Raw genomic sequence first — 20426 nt, 5'->3', positions numbered from 1 at the left:
ATACTGAGGACTTACACTTTAATGGTACAATCTTGTACTTGTTTCCTCAGATGTAAACCCCATTGAGGTAAATGGTAATTAACTTCCAGGTAAGTGTGTATAGGATGACAACCTAAGGCCACGATCCTTAACTTTTTTATGTTTTATTGAAACTAAGACTAAACCTATGCACACTTGCTTGAGAGAAACTCATTGAATTTGGTGGGACTTAGTTCTGAGTAGACATGCATAGGTTTGTGTTGTAAGTCTTGTTCAGGCAACATTCTTCCCATAGTAAGTGGATTGAGAACTGTAGAAGCAGGGTCTAACTTTTGATATTAGATGTGTCACATTTCTGTGCTCAGGAAGTTATGACGCAAGTCATGGGTTGGGTTTGAGGTTTTGGAAACCTTTTGTAAAGGCGATAACTCTCCTTGTTTAGTTGCATTTCCAGAGTGGCGCTGACGGTTAGCGGAGCGTGGAGGTATGCAGGCCAAAACGGAGATGTTTGTCAGATGTAACAGAAGGAATTTTGTGGCTCTTTGTGTAATCCTCTTTATGGGATGCACAGTACAAGGTAAAGTTGCAAGTGGCTGTTCTTTTTTGTAATCTCTTTGATAAGCCGTGTAGCACTACATCACAGAAACCAAAAGCAAGACCAACGGTGCAATTCTAGACACGTCTATTCAGAAGTAAGCCTCACTAAGTTCCGTAGGGGCTTACTCCCAGGTAAGTGGATACAATTGCAGCCTAAAACTTAGGGCTGTACCAGATTATGTCCTCTTCTCGAAGATTGTTATGCTTAGCCATCTATACTAGTTCTAGCATCAGGAGTGTGATATCCCATTTCCACATGTGAAGGTGGAGGGAGCCTGGCTACAAGAGAGGCAGCCTTTTGTTGTGTAAGGGTGGCCATTCTGATGCAGATTGCTAAGATTTTGCTGAAAGGTTCTTTTTTTAATGTATACATAAACAATTTTTTTTTAAGGAGGAGGTGTGTACTCCTCTTCCAGAAATGTGGGAGTGAACAGCCTCTAAAGACTTAAATAATAAAAAGGGGGGGGGGTAAGAACAAAAGCAGCAAAGAAGGTTCACAGTTACAGGATATTGCTGCAGAAAGAGAGAGTTGTCTTGTTGCAATACTTCAGTTGATGTTGTTTTATTTTGAAAGGGCTTCAAATGCTCTCCTGTGTTTGACCATTGCAATAGGGGAACATGCAACCTTTTCTTGTGGCCTAGGCATACAGGAAGGGAGTTGGGTGTCATTTGTCATAAGCGATATCATAGCACTATAACAGTCAACCATATTCCACACAGCACTCCACCATTGCGATGGGTATGTGAGCTGCGGAGAGGTGGGAAAATAACATTTTCATAGCAGCAAAAGGAGCTGGGAAAATGCACAAGACATACAAGCTGGAAGCCTGTGGAGTAAAAATTAATTGTGCTGTAAAATAGTTACCGGGAAAGGCATTAGAGGAACATGTTATCATTCAAGTATAAAGTAATCATAATAAATAATTTTATTGTCAAAAAGTTTTGAGTATCTGTAATATGAAGGTATTTGGAAGTAAGTTCAATTAGCAAAGTAGAATCCCCCCCTTATAAAATTATATTTTCATTGTATTAAAATTACTGATAGTACTTTAAAATTGACATTTGTGGTAAGTTATAGGGAGTTTTAAAAGGTAGCAGTGCCCTAACCCTCCCTTGTTTTATACCGGGAATGTATGAATCTCATGCTGTTTCTTTCAACTGTATCTTTAATATTATAAAACCCAGAAATGTACTGGGCAGCCCAAATCTTTGCATATTTACTCAGAAATAAGTCCCACTGAGTTTAATGGGCTTACTCTCAACTAACTGTTGTAGCCTAATGCTGCAGTCCTAACTGGACTAACCTCTAAGTAAACATATTAATGATTAAACTGTCAATTCTAGATAGAAATAATTTAGCCCTCTGAGTTGTTTCTAGAAAACTGTTGATTACTAAATTTTTGAAAAATGTAAAAAAAAAATAGTTTGAAGAGGAAAACAGTTTGTGCTAACCATGCTTTCTCTATGTAATATCTACATGTTTCATTGGCTGTGTTTGCATATCCCTTTATTTATTACTTTTCTATACTGGCCAGTAGTTGACGCTCTCTGAGCAGTTCACAACAATTAAAATCACAAAATACATCATAAAATACATTATAAATTTAAAAGTTTAATCCTGGCTTAATAAACCATTATGTGACTAAGCAATGTGGAAGTATATGCAGCCAATTGCTCTTGCTTCACTCTTCCCTTAATGAGATAAACAAACCAGGAGAGAGAGAGCTTCATGTTACAACTAAATCTGGGATCATGGTTAACTGTGCCCAAACAAGCTAGAATTCATAAGGGAGCTTTATACCACGGGTATTTGTTGACTTACAAATCCTGGCTTGTTTGGACACAATTAAGCATCACCTTGGATGTGAATGTAACATTAAGCTATTCCTTCCTGGTTAGTTTCCCCCGTGGTTTGTTAAGCCACGATTCCTGCTTTAAAGTGATATGTAAACAAGGCATTGATTTTGTTTGATTTCCTTGCGGGATTAAACAAAATAGCAAGATGTTTGAAAAGGAATACAGGGCTGGTCTTCAGAGTGCCGCTTTGCAACTCCTCCCCTCTGAAATTCTGCAGTATCGCTGCTGCAGGGTGGGGCGAAAAATCCCCACTCCAGCAGGAAGTGCGGGTTTTTCCGGCCATCAGGGTGCTGGAGCCTGGCCCTCCGCCCTCTTCTTGGGTTGTCAGCAACCTATCACTGGTTGCCATCTTCCGCAGACCATTCCCGGCTCGATGCTGGAGCAAGGTCACATAGCAGAAGAGCCATGGTGACCTCACTCTGAAGAAAAAAGTCGGGGTTAGTCCCCAACATTTTTTTATAACGCAGCTTCAGTGAAAAGCCCTGTGGTGGCTGCAAATTGGTGGCAGTGTCGTATAGCCGACGCAGCACCAATTCACAGCCGCCGTGGGGCAAAGAGGACAGTTCCACAGTTTCTTCTGCAAGGACATCAAATTTCTGTTCTGGTGCAAAAGGAAATTTGTGTAAGTATGAAGAAATTGTGGGTTCTGTTCGTTAGAAGTTACCACACAGGATACTTACAGCACAGTCATATGTGTACCTACTCAGAAGTAAGTTCCACTTTTAATGGACCTTACTTCCAGGTAATTGTGTATAGGACTGCAGCCCTAAACCATTAAAAGGAAATGCAATTCACAATCAGACAACCTATATGCATTTATCCTATATTTTAAGAGCGAACTCATTTTCCATATGCTGATCCTCGTTACAGAGTCAAAATGGCACCTATCCACACGCAAGACAAAGGTAGAAGCAGCAGGCTCTGGGAACCCCAGGGTTTGAGGGGCTACCAAAAAAACACACCACCTTTAGAAAAACACCGTAACGGGAGGAACTATCAAAGCAGTTCAATGAGGACTGGACATGGAACACTGATTAATGGGGCAGGGGAGGGGAGAAATGAGAAACATGGGTGGGGGATGGAATACTACTACTACTACTACTACTACTACTACTAATAATAATAATAATAATTTCTTACCCGCCTCTCCATCCTGATCGAGGCGGGGAACAACAATAAGTATAAAATACATAAAATATTGATTAAAGACATAGTATACATTGTTAAAGCTTCCTAAAAACATACTAAAATCTTACTAAAAGCATCCTAAAATGGAGTATCCTGGAGTATCCTGCAAGAGGGCACGGCAGGCTGAACCCCTGAAAGAAAATCGTGCTTTATGCTGAGCTGTTGCTGATTGTATGGTGTTTTGAACATAAAAATGGCATTGTAATATTTAAGTTTTATATTCAAAGCATTTAACCCTACAGCTGGCATCCTGAGGGTGGCTTGGGTTTATACAACGGTACTAGCCAGTGGGCATTCTGGCTTTTCCCCCTTTTTGAACGTCAGGCTCTGTGCCACAGCACAAGCTGCATTTGTAACACCCCTTGGTTTTAGAAATAGGTTGCTTTTATTTTTTTAAATATTTCCCTTGGGCTGATGGAACTAGTTTCATGGTTGTTTGGATTTCCTTGTTAAGATGGTGCCTGTGACACATTCTTTTGATTTTATAGCTAGTATAAAGGGCTTTTTAAAAGTACTGTATATGACAGGGGTGTTGAGCCTCTTTCTTCCCTACGGCTAAATTTCATTTTGGAGAAGCCCTCTAGGCCCCTCGCAGAGGCTTGTCTTGACGAAGGGTTTGCCCCGGGGTGGATTCAGAGTGGCTGCAAGTCATCTACATGATGCAGCTGCCATTTCGAAGCCATCCAGGGGCAAACTCCCGAAGCTCCGCTTTAAAAAAGTCTGTCACTTACCCCCACTTTTTCCTTTCAGCAAGGTGCAGATGCACATGTGTCTGAACAGGTGGCAAATCCTGATTGGCCGCCATTTGCCCAGACAGGGGGGAGGGGGTGGGCCAGCGAGCTGAATGGCTGCCACCCTTCTCTGGCACAGGGAGAAGCAAAAAAATAAAAAGTTTTCTTAAAAAAAGAAACGAAGAGGGATGCCAGGAGGCATGGGCACCCCACGCCTCCGCCAAAGCAAGCAAAACAAAGCGGGGATGCGAGGAGCTGTGGGCGGACCTGTGCACTCGCACTCCTCACCTGCGAACCCCTCGCACTCGCACTCCTTCGTGTGTGGATGATGCAAAGCACCACAAGTGCGGGGGTTGGGGGCTCATGGCGCTGATGCGCCGCGGTCAAGATGAGCCCCAGGAGGGAGCAAGGCTGGTGTGGCCAAAGGCAATAAGAGTGGAAACAGAAGTACTAGCATATTTTTAGCTCAAAATTCTTGCTACCCTTTACAGAGCCTTAGGAGAGGCATTGCAATCTTTCAGAATGCGGGAGAAATGCACAAATGCTGGGAAAACCTCCCAACAAATGGCAGTGAGGGGAAACGGAGTGTGGTCGGTCGTCTGTGAAACTCTGGGGGCCGGATTTGGCCCCTGGGCCTGAGGTTCTTCATGCCTGTTATATGAGATGACGGTGTTAAGCAAAAGAAGGGTCATGAGAAAACAAATGATGTAGCAGTGGAGACTAAGAGGTCTGATGTCAGTGGGATGGTGAAACCACTCCCGGTTTCAGTCAGAACCAGTCAGAACTCTTAAGGAGCTGGCTCCTTTGGAGTTCTGGAAACTGGGAGTGGATTTGCCACCCCACTGACATTGGAGCTACCAGCCTCCACTGAAATGTACACCTTTCAATAGCTATCCCAAGTGATGTTTATTTAATAAAATCAGCCCATGCTTCTCAGAAGACTGGGGAAAGAATATAGTGCAAACGCTGAAGTAAGCATAACCAAAAAAATGCTGCCATTCAACTCCAGTGGAAGTCGGGTAAAAACAGCAACAAAAGGGATGAACGCCACTAAAAAGCTTGCCATGTAATCAGTTAATGCTACTAAAGAGAGTGATGAAAGATTAAATCTGCAAATTGCTTAGCATGGTTTCAAATGTTTCATTCTACTCCTTTGAACTTCAGAAAAAGAAAAAACAACAAGGCCTGAATTGGAATGTGGTTAAGCTAAAAAGGAAGGAGTTGAATTGAAACACTTCAGTCACTTCAGTCAGAAAGCATCTAGGAAACATCTGTAGCAACGATTTCCCACAACTGGTAAACAGACATTTTTGAGGCTATCCAGTGGTGCAGCTAGGTAATTTTAGACCCTAGACCTAATGTCTTCTGCCCCATCCCTCCACTTTAAGACAGATGTGTGTGTGAAGTGAACAACTAACATGTCTCTTCTCCATCTGCCCGCCATTTCATGTGTTACAACTACTTCTCCATTCCAGGTGCGTTAGAGCAAAATGAAAGCAAACAAACAACTCTTTGCTAACCCTGGTTAAAAAGAAATACTTTGAGCACCTGAAGTTTTGCATTTTAAACTCACTTAAATCAATTCACTTAAATAATCACGAGTACAGGAATAAAATGGAATTTGCTTCTCCTGCCATTATGCTAAAGACATTTACTTGGGAATAAGTTTTGTTTTTTTGTAGAAAAGGATACTATATATTTGAAGTAAAAATAATAATATGAGCATCTGTAATCATGTACATGCGCAGCCAGCCACCCTCAACTGCAACAATGGCCACAGCTAGACCTAAGGTTTATCCTGGGATCATCCAGGGTTCGCCCCTGCCTGAGCACTGGATCCCCTGTGTGTCGCCTAGATGAACAGATTTGACCCCTGGACAATCCAGGGATAAACCTTAGGTCTAGCTATGGCCAATGTCTTTAAAAAATAAGAAGAAAGAAAGGCTGCTGTGGTGAGCCCCATCAGCTCCAGTGGGCAGTGGCATGCCCATGCCAACGCCAAGTGCTGACACCATGCCTGTTTACCACAGCCTCCTCACCCGCTGCTTTCCAGGTGATCTTAGGGAGTGGGACAGTTTGCAGGACCCTATGATTTGGTCCAAGGCCCAGCCCTGCTGCACCACTGAGGCTATCATCTATTCCCTTTACCTTTGTCTAAACCATCTAATTCCCTTTGCCTTTATGCTCCATTTGCATAAAGAATAGACTGCCATCTCTGCTTTATATATGAATAAGGCAAACTTGTGTTTAACGTACATGCAGTTGCCTTGCACATCTAGGATGCTTCCAGATGGAGGGCTCCTAGCCCTTTGATCAATAGGCGTTTTGCAACTATTACGTTGTTTCCTCCTTAACGGATTTTCTGTTGAAAGAAAAAAGCTGGAAGAAATGGTGGGCAAACACTGGTGAATTACAAATAAGCGTCAAAATGAAGGAGGGGGGAAAAACACTATATGAATCCAATAGAAAATAAGAGATAGTCTCTAGTGTTGGAAAATAGAAAAAGGTTTTTATTTTTTGCTACATATATCTTCAATCTTTAAAAATTGTATTGTTGTAAAAGGACTTATTGTATAAAAAGCTCGACGTTTCGGATCTCCCGATCCTTCTTCAGGAGCTTCTGAAACAAAATATCATCCGTGAACCACAAGTCCAAATACAGTAAGCTAAAACAGCTAAATGCAGCAGTTTTTTCGTCCTTTCTCTGCTGTAGACGTTCTTATGTTCAACAAATAAGAACATAAGAAGAACCATGCTGGATCAGACCAAGGGTCCATCCAGTCCAGCACTCTGTTCATGCAGTGACCAGCTGTCGACCAGGGACCCACAAGCAAGAGACGGTGTAACAACACTCTCCCACCCACGTTCCCCAGCAACTGGTGCATATAGGCTTACTGCCTCTGATGCTGGAGGTAGCACATAGCCATCAGGACTAGTGGCCATTGATAGTCTTCTCCTCCAAGAACTGCCCCCTGCTCAGATGTCATCTGGACCCTTTGTAAAATGAGGTTTGGCCCTTATTTTCAAGGGTTACCTGGCTGAAGTAATTAGTGGGGTTTTTCCCTCTGGCTCTAGGGGTGCTTTAGGAGCAGGCTTTTATCGTGCCATGTCCCTGCCTCATTCACAGACCGTTATAGAGGTTCCAGACAATGTTGTCTTCACTTGTAACCCTCCAATGTTTTCCCACCACTTCTTCCATCTTGTTTCTTACTGTGAAAAATCTGCTAAGAAAAAAAAATGGAATAGCTGCACAATTCCTTCTGATAGGTAGTGCTAGGTAGGAGAGAGCAGCAACCGGATTTTTTCTGGTGGTGAGGGGGGGAGGATTGCGGTGCAACAAAGGCCAGAAGGAGCAGAAGACACAAGAGAGGCAGACAATGTCATGTGAGCAATCCGTGAGTGCCCAGAAACGAGTGTGCAGTAAAACGCTCGTCGGATGGAGCTTTCAGTCTATTTCTGGACAATGTCACTTTTTGCATGTGTTTACTCATAAATAATTTCCTTCCCATTTTAATACTAACCCTTGATTTAAAACAAATATACGCATGAGAATTCACTTGTAACTATTTTATTTTCACTCAAAATATAATTTAAAAAAATGCAATTTGATAAATCTTTTGAGCTAAGAATTGCATAAGAACCATTGAGAGGTGCAAAAGCTGGTGGATCACTAAATTCTGATTTGCAGATTAGTCCAGGAGATGCAGAACTGGAGGGGATATACACAGCGTCCTGAAGGTGCTTGCGTGCGCCTCCAGTGCGCCCCGAAACTCCTTGTGTAGATCCTGCTTACCTGGCCAGAAGGGGCGGAGGAGGAGGCGGAGGCGGCCCTTCTTCTTGCTGTTATCACGTTCCCCCAGCCTGCTCCGCCTCGCGTTGCCAGCCCCTTGCTTGCCTAACTTCACCTCCTCCTCCCACTCGGCCATGCTGCCGATCTGGGTTTGGGGCGAGGGTCTCCTGGCCTGCCCGGCGAACTCCCCTCCCTCAGTCCCAACAGAGGCGGCTCCCAGGGAGCCGGGGTCTCGCCGCCGCGGCGTGGTTTCAGGTGCTGCCAACCGCCGCGCTTGGGGAAGTACTCCTGGGCTGTCTGGGGCCTGGCAGATGGTGTCCCGAAGGTCGGAGAGCTCGGCGGAAGAAGCCGCCGAGCCCGGAAACTTTTCACCCCGTCCCCGCGAGGGGCGATGCGGGGCCGCCGCCGCTGCCTCGTCCTCCGCCTCTTCTGGCCAGGATAGGGGAGGATCTACACAAGGAGTTTCGGGGCACACCGGAGGCACACGCAAGCGCCTTCAGGACGCTGTGTAGATCCTCCCCAGGTCAGTCCATACTGGAATTCACAAAAGTCAAATACCTTAAATGATCCCTCTTTTTTTGGGACAGGGATCCTCCACTATCAAACCCACCAACTTTCTAGCTGTTAGGCCAGACCGTATTAGGGAGCAACTCCTTATAGCGCTCTCCTCTGAGGCCAAATTGTACTTCATACACTCCTGTCATAATCTGAACCACCAACTTGTCATAACTAGACTAATACACAGTCTAATACACAGGGCCAGTTTCTGGTTTCAATATAACCCTTTCCCCCTTCCCTAGGGCAGAACTGAGAGTTACTCATGTAAACCAACAGAGAAATCCAGGATTCTGGACATCACCACATACACCCAACAAAAAAATAGAGGAGTTTTCTGCTCTAATATTGTTTTATTTCATGTGAAATGATTAAAAAAAAGTTGGTGTTAATAGACATTTTAACCTGCAGTGAATGGAGCACCTGGCTTATTTTTGCATGCAAAAATCCCACGAATGCTGGGTTTGGGCTGGGTGGTTGATGGGGCAATTTAAGAAGACTGATTTTTGCTGCAAGCTGAAATGTTTTTGGATGGGGGATTTCAGCCTCAGCCCATCTCTAATCGGCAATGTTAACACTGGACTAAATTGTGGGGTTGTTGTATGCTAGATCTCAGTCTCAGTCTGATCCCTGACCTGCAATATCATAACTAGACTAGATATTGCAGGGCTGTCAGAAACCATTCTCTCAACCTCAGTCCCCCAACCTACAAGATGAGACTACATTCAGAGCTTCATCACACCAGCGTTATACTGTGCAATCAAACAACTCCGAAGTTTTCCAGTTTATAATCTGCTTTTACTGTGAAGCACTTCCATGCATCCTGCTTTAACACCCCTTTAAGAGAGCATCTTTTGTTGTTCTCCGAGCACTGGGGGTGCAGGAGGACGACAAGAGTAGAGTCGCCCACCAGCCTCCCTCTGCAGCTCCCAAGTGAGCAGGGAGCTCTCCGTACTGAAAAGTAAGCGTTCTGGCACTCAGGAAGGAGCTTACTTTTGAGTAGGGTGACCACATGAAAAGGAGGACAGGGCTCCTGTATCTTTAACATTTGCATAGAAAAGGGAATTTCAGCAGGTGTCATTTGTATATATGGAGAACCTGGTGAAATCCCCTCTTCATCACAGCAGTTAAAGCTGCAGGAGCTATACTAGTGACCATATTTAAAAGAGGGCAGGGCACCTGCAGCTTTAACTGTTGTGATGAAGAGGGAATTTCACCAGGTTCCCCATATATACAAATGACACCTGCTGAAATTTCCTTTTCAATACAACCGTTAAAGATACATGAGCCCTGTCCTCCTTTTCATATGGTCACCCTAATTATAAGTACCTAAAAGTTACTTTCCTTTGGTGGTACCTTTTGTTTTAAGAGGTGGCAGAAGGGTGGTGGTGGAATGCCCAGCCACAACAACAGTAAGATCTTAGGTTTTTCATTGATTACTATGGGCAACTTTCACTTTTGCCTCAGAGGATATTTAAAAATGGCTTTTCCCAAAATGCCTCTTCATATTTTTCTTATCTCTGTGGTCTGAGCCAATGGGACCTTCTGAGATCATCTGATCTGTTTGTAGCCAATCACTCCACAGTGTGTCATTCAGAGCTTCATCCCACGTACCCATTTCCCTCGAATTATCCCCATAGCATAAAGCTTTTGTTGTTGTTGTTAGCTAAATCACACCTGGGGCGGTGGCGCTCCTAAGATCCTTTGCATACCAGGAAAAGGGTTTAAGGGGGGGAAATGTAAAAAATCATAAAAAATCAATGGATGACCCAATCCAATTCAAATTTGGTATGCTGAAAGCCCTCCTTAATATCTATTACTGTGCCAATTTTGATGTCTTTATTTTTAAAACTTACACAGATGTAAGCATTTGTTTAATTTGAAATTTAAAAATATTAAATCCTCCTCCTGTGCCCCCAGTGGCCGCTCAGAGAACAACAAAAGATTTGTTCTTAAAGGAGTCCAAAATACGTCAGTTCTTTTGGCTAAGAAGCACAATTAAAGCAGGATGCATGGGAGTACTTCACAGTAAAAGCAAATTATAAGCTGGAAAACTTCGGAGTTCTTTGCACGCAATTCACAGTGATTGCACAGTATAATGCTGGTCTGATGAAGCTAATATAATTTCCTATTCTTTGGTTGCCCATGGTTTGTGGGCATAGCAGGGCAGTAAGTGTGTGTGGGATTATTTTCTTTCAAATTTGGTCAGACCGCATTACATTTGTTGAAAAGAAGTGGATCCGTTTTAGGTCTAGTTGCAAAGAAGAGGCATGTCGTTGTACCCCATTTTGAGCACTGTTCGTCAGAGTACCTGATAGAACTCTGGTACTCTGGCTTAATTCCTTGAGCCCGGGCTGCATTCCCATATGACCAGTGAGTTCCATTATTCCCAGTGATGCCTTTCCTCAGCCCCAAACAAACTCTGAGTAAAATCTGGTATGACTGAACTTTGCATGGGAGGGACATGATTTCCAAGGTGAGGCAGGAGATGACTTAAAATGGTTATTAAAAGTTAGGTAGGAAAACTGAACTGATTGCCCAAGCCTCTGGTTGCCCAAGTGCAGATCCTGTTTAAAAACAACCACCACAAAAGACACACCTTTCTAAATCAGAAGGGATCTTGGTATTCCAACTGTGGTTTCCATCCCTGAAGATTGTTCTTTAGGCTCAGAATCTATGGCTTTAAGTTTATTTTTAAATTGGTAATGTATGAACTTGTACTTGCCAATCTTAATACGTTGCCACTGTACTTGCTTATTCTCCATAGATTTTAAGGGTGATCCTTAAAAACATCTGCTCTTGTTGTTCCCTGGCCCTCGACCCTTAACTTCCATGTTTTAAATTTTTAAAATGAAACTAACTGATGGCGCTCCCACGAAGATACAATATATCATCCAGAGGAAATGTCAGGTTGCTTGCCTTCACCTCTTGGAAAATTAGGTGGTTAATTATGAATCGCCAAAAAAGAGGACAAAAGGGAACACCGATATGCATCAAATTTGCATAGCCTAAATTATAGATGCAATAATAGAAAATATTATTATAATTTAAATAGAAATGTGGTATATCTTGTCATAGTGTGACCAGGTGCTCCGTATGCCTTGCTCAGAGCTTCTCTACACCATGCTTTTATCCTACAGCTTTACTGGGGCTTCTGCTTCTGGATTCTTCCATTGATCAAGATCAGCTTGTTTACATTGCCTCCCCACGCTTTGTGTGTGTGTGTGTGTTTCCTTTCTGTGATATTGATCACAAAGGACGGGAAAGGCTCTGGAGGTTGACCTGAAAACTTCCGTGACTGATCAATCATGAGTGCACTATAAAAGCCTTGTGTAGAGAAGCCCCCAATCTGCTGCCCAGGTACTGTTGATGGGCATCTCCGTGGCCCAGCTGTTCCTTTTTATGGTTCTTTATCATTAAACCAAACTTAGATGGGATAGTCCTTCAAATAGAGGATGCCTTCAAAATAGAGAGCAGTCCTCTGAAATCCCTTAAAATAGAGGACCTCCCTCTATAACACAGGACCACCCTATATGGCAAAGGAACCCCACCCCACCCCCAGCTTGAAATTTTAAAACTGAATGTTCTGTTCCGTTTTCTATAAAGTATAAGACTTGTATTGAATATGATCGGTCATTCTGTATTAATATTTGATATTGCAGTTTTATCATGTTAATATTTAATTGTTAAGGGTTATGAATAAACCTGATTCTAATGGATCAAACACTTTCATCAGGGGCTCCTGTTCAGAAGGGCCGATATATGTGGGTTAAGTGCAGACCTGGTGCCAGTTCTGCAAATTGCGTTGAAGAGCAAGGACCTCGTTTTGTAATTCCGGATGGGAGTGCCAACATGATCCTCCCTCCCAACGCTGATCCGACGCTGTAAGTAAAATTAACTTCACCTATAAGACTCATTTGTGTTGATCTTGAAAGTACTGAATGTTTACTAAGCATGTGGTGATTGCGACATTTACAAGGTGATGGTGCAAAGCATATGAGATTCTATTATCTGCATACATATTGTGAAATATTATAATTTTGGGCAATATACATCTGTAGAAATTGCTTTGCGTTTGTTCAGACTTACCATTACCTGAATTTTAAAAATGCATAGGCAGATTGCATTGCCATTTGGTTTTTCTGGCAGGGATCATGAGCATCTGACAGCAGTATGACAAGTAGAACTTCACTGGGTGAAGCAGTGTCAGAAAACAGGATTCTACATGAACCACCCAGATAGCTACAGCTATTGGGTGGTACAGAAATGTAATGCATGAATAAGTAAGCAGGTCTCAATGAAAAGTAAGACCTAGATTAGGGCCGAATGTTGGTAATCTTTTTCTGCTGCTCACAACTTTTAAAAAATTTGATCTGTCAATTCTCGCACAGTATATTTCTGATCCAAGTTCATCCCCTCCCCTCCATTTGTGTCTATTTTTACTTAGGAAACTCAGTGAAACACCATTAACATTTACTGCTTGGCATAAGTAATACATAAAATACTACAACTGTTTATTACATTTTTATCCTCCCTTTCTTCCTCAAATCCCACTTTTTTTGGGGAAAGTCTTTTGGCTGAAGTCCCTAATCCCAACTATAACCAAATTTAAGCATGTGTCACTGCATTTGCTTCCATTTATCCCATCCCCGCCATGAGCTCCATCACACCAGCCATTTATTGCACACTCGCCATGCGTGGTATGCAGTTTTGCAGCACGGTACTCACATGACATCGTCCCTGTCCTGCAGTCATTTCGCCTCTTCCCCTCCATTTTTCGTTTCATTTTGGAGCAGGGAAAGTCTGGTTCCCCCCCTCCATGTGAAATAAATGCACTCCTCCCTCCTGTGTACTCTGCACTCTGTCAGACCATCCCATTCTTTGTTGGAGGCGTGTCTGTCTAAGGGCGGACTTGCTGACAAAAGAGGAGGGTGGGGCGGTTCTCCGCTCAACTGCTCAACCATGAAGTGGGAGGGAGAGAGGTCCCATTTAACTCTATGTCCTTATTCCTGAGTAGGCATAACCAGGGGTACATTTTCACCTTAAAAGAAATGCGGAAAATTCACTGGGACAGGGGTGAGGGTGGTTCACCCCCATGCCTCCCTAGAACTGCAAAGCTTCGCAGTTAAGACCTTTTTTTTTTAGGAAGAGCAAGGCACCGGTGTGTCTGGTATCCCAGCTTCAGTGCACGTTCGCTCCTCTTCCCCTGTAAACCTTTCCCAAGCCAAACAGCAGTAACAGTCTTGGCCCATGCACTCCCTCCTGCTTCCCCACTGCTGCCTAGGAGGAAAAGGGAAATGGGTGAGCAGGAAGCACAGAGCTGTTGCTCTTTCACCTTGCTCCTATCTCTCTCACACACTCTCCCTCTAGGCCAGAAGACACTAGGTCACATCAGAAAGAGGAGCAGCAGCAGTGGCAGGAGCTCTAATGGTCCAAAGGCAGAGCAAGTGGGTGGTGTTAAGGAGGAGGGGACCCACTAAGAGCATCCTGCCCAAGCCCCCCCACCAACAAAAAATCCTGGAGCCAGCACTGAGATCACAATTTGTACAGCTAAATTAAGTTTATGACTTTCCCCACTCCAAAATAAAACAGAAAAGGGAGGGGAAGAGGCGAGATGAATGCAGGACAGGGACAATGTCATGTGAATACCGTGCTGCAAAAACACATAACAGGCATGGTGAGAGTGTGATAAATCGCTGGTGCAATGGAACTGAAGAAGAGTCATCCTGGATCAGACCAAGCATCCATCTAGTCCGACATCTTCTGTTTGTAGCCCTCCTGTGTTTTCCCACCACTGACCAGACAAAAAATTGTTAGGTGGAAAAAAGATGGAATAGCTACACAATGTCTTGAGTATTAGTGCCGGGAGCCTCCTGTCTGACAGCACTCATATTTTCATATGAAACAGCCTGATGAGGGTCTACATCTACCTTCTGTAAACATCTAATGAAAAGGCATCATTGACAAACAGAACACCCCCCCCCAAAAGCATTTAAAAATTTTGTTGTTTGTTCTGAACATAGCTTTTCCGGTGGATTTCTTCTAATTCTGATAGACTGGAGGCCATATAAAGAAACTCCTGACTTTCATTTTAGTATCCTAAAGTTGATTCAGCTAATTTCTGGTAAGGAGATAAAGAAGATCTCAAAGTTATATCCAAGATTTATAATGATTTTTTTTATGCTGTGTTTCAGAATGAAGACATTTCAACACCACCCTATTAGTTTCCCACATACTGGAGATGAATATGGATCAGGAAATTATATCGAGCTAGAGTCTGGTTCAGGCCTTGAGGACGAGGTGGATGATCTCAGTATTTTTGACTCCGTGATTGACCAACCAGATCAACAGCTGAAGCTTAAACTAACGAATGAAGATTTATTCTTCCATGGAAATGCATTGTGATCTCTGTGATCTAATTTCTTCCAGGCCTTTTGTGTTTTATGACGCGGTGAAGTTAGACGCAGGCAAAAATATTACGTAAACTATAAAACCAGCCATAAACGCCTTAATTTTGTCTGTGTGCTTTTCTTTGGTATAAAATGTATTGAATGCAAGCTTTTCCTCTTTCTTTCTTTTTAAGATTAACCTTCCAGAAATTTTGGATCGCTCTTCAGTTGTGGGACAACAGAATTTGAAACAATTGGCAATTTCATCAAATGGAAGCTATATTAGGAAAAAAGGACAACTAATAAACATAATAATGAGGCCGCAATGCTAGAATTAACCATACCAAGTAATGGAATGCTATGCAAATTCTCTCCTGAAGCCTCCCTTCCTTTTACTTGTCAGCTTAGAGGTGGCTCAGCTATTTTGTTTGGTTTTTGCACGGCCCAAGGCAAGTCAGTAGGAGTGTGTTTTGTAGCCTTGAGCTTCTTTAAATGAGTGTTAATAGCACACTTATGACTAGCCACTCACAGACATTCACGAGTGATTCTGATGTTGCAGTACTCCATTTCCCAGTTTTAGCAATTTAAAAAAAGTCTCAGAAAACCCGATCCTTCTGAAAAACGTTGGTATTTATCCGTATTTCCTGCTGTGTGCAGGAGAAGTTGCCGTCTAAAATGCCCAGTGGAGGGCACTGTCCTATTAAACCAAATTGAGGCTGTACAAGCCACTGATCACTGCTCTCTTCCTGCTCTCTACCTTGTGTAATTACAGCTCGTTACAGAAGCGGAAGAGATGCAGGAAGCAGAGCCATGGTAAGGGAATGAGATTTCCCCCATCTGAAGGAGCCCCTTGTGTCATTCTGAAGTATTTTGAGGCATGGTCTTCGTTTGCCCAGGGAGCTGGCCATGCCAGAAGCAGTGCAAAAACCTGGAGTTGTGTATTGCTCACAGTTGGGTGGGCACCCCTTGAATTATGCCACCCTATGTAGCTTCTGTGTGCGTTGTAGAGCCTCATAATAATTTTCAAAATGTGCAAATAAGCATGTTTATCAAGTGTTTGCGTTAGTTTAAAAAAGTGGTATTCTGACTCACAGAATACCACTCTGTTGTATTCCCCTCTGAATATCTCCGAATTCCTCTGTAACCCCTCTGAAATCTGTAACTCCTTTGAAATTTGTCATTTGCAATCTGAGGAACCACACTTTTTAACATGCCTAAATTTCTTGTGCTGTTTCAGCTATATCACTTGGCAAATCTGCATGTCTTTAATCTTTTATCCATCGTAAAAGCAGACACAGCGCATGTTTTTACAGTCTTCTAAGCTGCATTCCCCTGATATCTGCATTTATTCTGCTATAATTCTATTAAAATTCAAAGTGCAACTTAAGACTCATTTTTTAAAATTTGTTAAATATTAGACTAAGGCTGCAACCGTATACCAGGGAGTCAGTTTCATTGAACTCAATGGGACTTACTTCTGAATAGATGTGTATAAGATTGCACTGTAAATATTTTTAGTTCACTGCCAGAAATGTGTCATTAACATGCCATCCAAACAAGAATACCTGTGAAACATGAAAATGTTAAAATCTAAGTTGCAAGAAATCCATTATTACAGAAAATCCACAAGTTGGAGAACTTAATATGCATGAAATTCATATTTCCTACCAAATTTCCAATCTCTCTTTCTCAAGCAGGTATACGCAAGCTTGTAATATGGTGAAGCTAAAGATGGATCTTGAGGCTCAAGTCCAGAGCCTTGCAGCCCAGGACCTCCCAAATTACCACCAAAGAGCAGCAGAAGATGAGGATGTTACAAACAGACCTAGCATCAGCACCAGGGCTGGCATAAGCATGCTGGGGCCCATTAGGCTGATGCTAGTCACCACTGAATACTTATTTTTAATACGCACACACACATATTCAGGGGGACACCAGCTAGGCATATGCATGGATACAGATGCTCATTGCATTATTTTTATATTAAAACCATCTTTTTCTACAACAAGATCGTGTTTATTCCCAAGTAAATGTGCTTAGCATCAGGGTAGCAGAAGCAAACGCCATTCTATTCCTGTAATCATGATGGTGCTATGATTTCAGTGTGTTTAAAATGTAAAACTGTACCTGCACAGAGTAATTTTTCATCCCTTTTAAAACAGGGTTTTCAAACAGGCTTTTATGGTTTTGTTGTGCTCTAACGTATCAGGAATGTAGAGGCAGTTGTCAAACATTCAACTGAATGGGGTGAGAAGATCAATATTTGTTGTGTGCTTTACAACGTCTAATACACACACTCCATGCACCTTTCATTTCAGTGAGCACAATTATGTACAAACAAAGCCAAGCATGTCTGGGTCTGTACCTAAGCACTCTTACTAGGAAGTATATCCCAAACTGACAGATTCTCAAACACTCAGCTCCAACTGACTGTTGCTCTGGGGCTGGAGAGAAGAAGGGAGGCCCACTCTGGCCTCATCCATCAGGCAGGGGACATGGGGTGGGCGCTGAATACCCTGCTTCCTAAGAATAACTTCAAAGCACGAGGGGGGGGGGAGACCATACATCAGCCAGAGAAGGAGCAGCTGCAGGGAGTTTGCTTGTTTCCTATTGTGCATGTGTGCTTGCAGGAGTGATTGCTCGCACAACAGGGCCAGAGCTTTCGTGTGTCTAAAAATAACTCAAAACAAGCAAAAATGTTCATTTCTGGAGTGGGGCAAGTCAATCAATGGCGCTCACAAAAGAAAGCTCCGCTGACATGTCTCAATTCAGAAATGAGCATTTCCACTTGTTTGCAGGGTTACTTTTAGAAGTCCCAAAGCCCTATGGAGGCTGAGTGGGGCCCTGTTGGATACTTCCTTTTGGCCCCATCCATTGGTCAAAGGAACAATTGCTATTCAAGCAAGACTACCCACAAGGGAAGATCTGCCCAGCCTAATCTGGGTATGTACATTGATGGTGCTATATAAATAAATAATAATAATAAAAAATAATAATAAATGCCCACATATAGTTCACTGTTTTCTTCTAGCCTTGAAGAACTGTTCTTCCACTTCCCTTCCGTTTGTAAGCCTGGTGCCAGGGCCTGTCTTTTATTTGCTGATGTGGGATACTTTCTGATAAGTGGGCTAAAATATGAGTAAGTAAAGAAAGAGCCCATACTGCTTCTGACCCAGCCAGAACCCATGCCAGGTGAGAGCCACTAGCTTGTAGGGCCAAACTAGATGCGACTTTTCACATAGTTTGGTGTAGAGTAACTGGGTTTTTTCTATAATAGCTGCCATGAAGGATCCAAGCCAGGGTGGGACCATAGCATGGACGATTTAATCCTTTGCCCCCTGCTGTAGCACCAATTGAAATTCCCTCCTGCTGTGCCTGTTTGCATTGGGGAAAAACCTCCCATTGGAACAAATGGGAGGTTCCTTGCCCCAATGGTAAAAGTAAGTGCAGAGGGCCCCAATTCAATGTGTGTGTGTGTGGTTAAATCTCCTACACCACAGTCCTAATTTTTTGAGGGTGGGTGGCAACCTGTACTAACTATTGGTTATATTGTTAGGCAACACCAAACTATGTAATAAAAATCACATGTAGTTTTGCCCTTTATGAAGTTGGACTTTGGCTACTTTTCTGAGTTGGCTGAAGTCCTTGGAGTGCAGGGATTCTTTTGGGGAATATGATGCAGCTTTGCTGGATTTGCTGCCTGCTGTGTGTATTAGCACCTGGTATGCCTTGTTTGCATATTTATGCATAAAACAAATATTTCAGACACTGTCAATCTCCATTGTTCTTTCCGTAAATTAAACCCTGCAGCATTATCCCCAGATGTTTCTTCACTCTACTGCTTCCCACACGGAAGGTTGGGAATTAGGGGCTCCATTTGAAGCTATAGATTCTGTTAGGGATTCTTTGATTCTTCATGGAAATCTAGTCCCCAGGCGGAAGCCATCGTTATTAAAATTATTTAAAATGGTGGTACATTTTTTGGCAGGACAAAGTGATTGGCTGATTTCCCACCTTCCCACCTATTGCATCCTCTGGCTCCCTCGTTCCTTTCCGCCATTTTATTTTAAATTATATGATTCTGCGGAGCTCCCCAGATAGAGCTTATAATATTAAAACAAAGAAGGGGGAACAGGCGGCCAGAGGGAGGAGACGTGTTCAGTTTCCGTCTCGCTCCTTGGAGAAAAGCTTCCATTTTCTTTTTAGAGGGTTGTCCTTTGCAACACGCTGCTTTCCCACACTCTCACATCCTCCGTTTCTGCCTCGTTCCTTTCCCCCCCCTCTCGGGTTTTCTCTTATATGAATCTGCAGAGGTCCACAGATAAAATTTATAGCTTTGCTCCTCTCTCCTCCGTAGCATTGTATGTACGAATGTGCGTAAGTGTGCATTAATAACTACACTACCAAAAAAAATCAGGAGAGAAATCGCTGTTGCTGTTGCAGTGTGACGCTCTTTGCGTAGATTCGAATCAATGAAAATTCAGGTTTATATTCAATGAGGAGTAATCCCATTGTCGTATAGACAGGGGCCAGGTAAGGCAGTATATTTTGAACAACTGTTCTGCTTTAAATGTGTTGCCAAAGGTGAGAGCTTCAACCCATGCAGACCTCTGTGCAATCACCTTTTTTCTCCACTTTCACTCATACAATGGATGCCCAAACAAGATCACATTATGGGATGGGAGCTCCATGTGTGCGTCAGCCGGTGCAAACTGGGTTTTCCTGTGAGACTACCAGAATCAGAGTCATCAAATACAAGACACCTGCTGGTGATATGGAGAATTAAACACTTTCACTTCTATTTGATGGAATTATACTACTGTAAAACTTTTCATATGAGAAAGTTTTAGCATTACACAGCTTGACGTAAGACATAATGCAGAATTAATATATCTATGATGAACTGCCAACATTAATTCAGGATGGTATGGGGGAGAATAGATGTTTTAAATATAAGAACAGCATATATCCTGATCTTACATGCATTTTTCTCATATTTTTTTTTTATTGTGAATGTTAACAGAGCAAAAAAAAATTGTGAAAAACAAAAACAAAGAAACATTACATACATAGGAATGACATAGTTTTTCCATCAGATATACTATTCATAGACACACAAAAAGGGGGGAGTTATGCATAGATTTCAAGAAAAGTAGACCAAATATCCATGTAATGCTTACTCATAAATAAGTCCCTCTGTGTTCAGTGGGGCTTGCTCCTTGGAAATCTGTATCTTACTCGGTATGTCTCATACAAGCCTTGCTTTCACATACAATAACATATTTCATATTATTTGTATATTATATATATATTAGCCTCGTGTGGTGCAGAGCAGTAAAG

At 42.6% G+C, this 20426-nt stretch overlaps 1 protein-coding gene across 2 annotated transcripts; it reads left to right on the top strand.

The window, feature by feature from the left end:
• Positions 1-421: 421 nt before the first annotated feature.
• On the top strand, positions 422-16468 carry SRGN (serglycin). Of its 2 annotated transcripts, XM_063133033.1 has the most exons (4): positions 422-556; positions 12434-12581; positions 14892-14997; positions 15859-16468. In XM_063133033.1, the coding sequence occupies exons 1-4, from the start codon at positions 466-468 to the stop codon at positions 15901-15903; spliced, it is 390 nt and encodes a 129-aa protein (XP_062989103.1). In that variant the 5' UTR covers positions 422-465; the 3' UTR covers positions 15904-16468. The 2 variants fall into 2 exon arrangements, with proteins under 2 accessions (XP_062989103.1, XP_062989101.1); XM_063133031.1 differs by having other exon boundaries at positions 14892-16468.
• Positions 16469-20426: the final 3958 nt, after the last annotated feature.

Source organism: Elgaria multicarinata, chromosome 8, assembly GCF_023053635.1.
Source record: "Elgaria multicarinata webbii isolate HBS135686 ecotype San Diego chromosome 8, rElgMul1.1.pri, whole genome shotgun sequence".
In the NCBI taxonomy this organism is placed as follows: Eukaryota; Metazoa; Chordata; class Lepidosauria; order Squamata; family Anguidae; genus Elgaria; species Elgaria multicarinata.
Note: the sequence above shows the minus strand (reverse complement) of the source record. Positions and strands in the feature narration are given on the sequence as shown.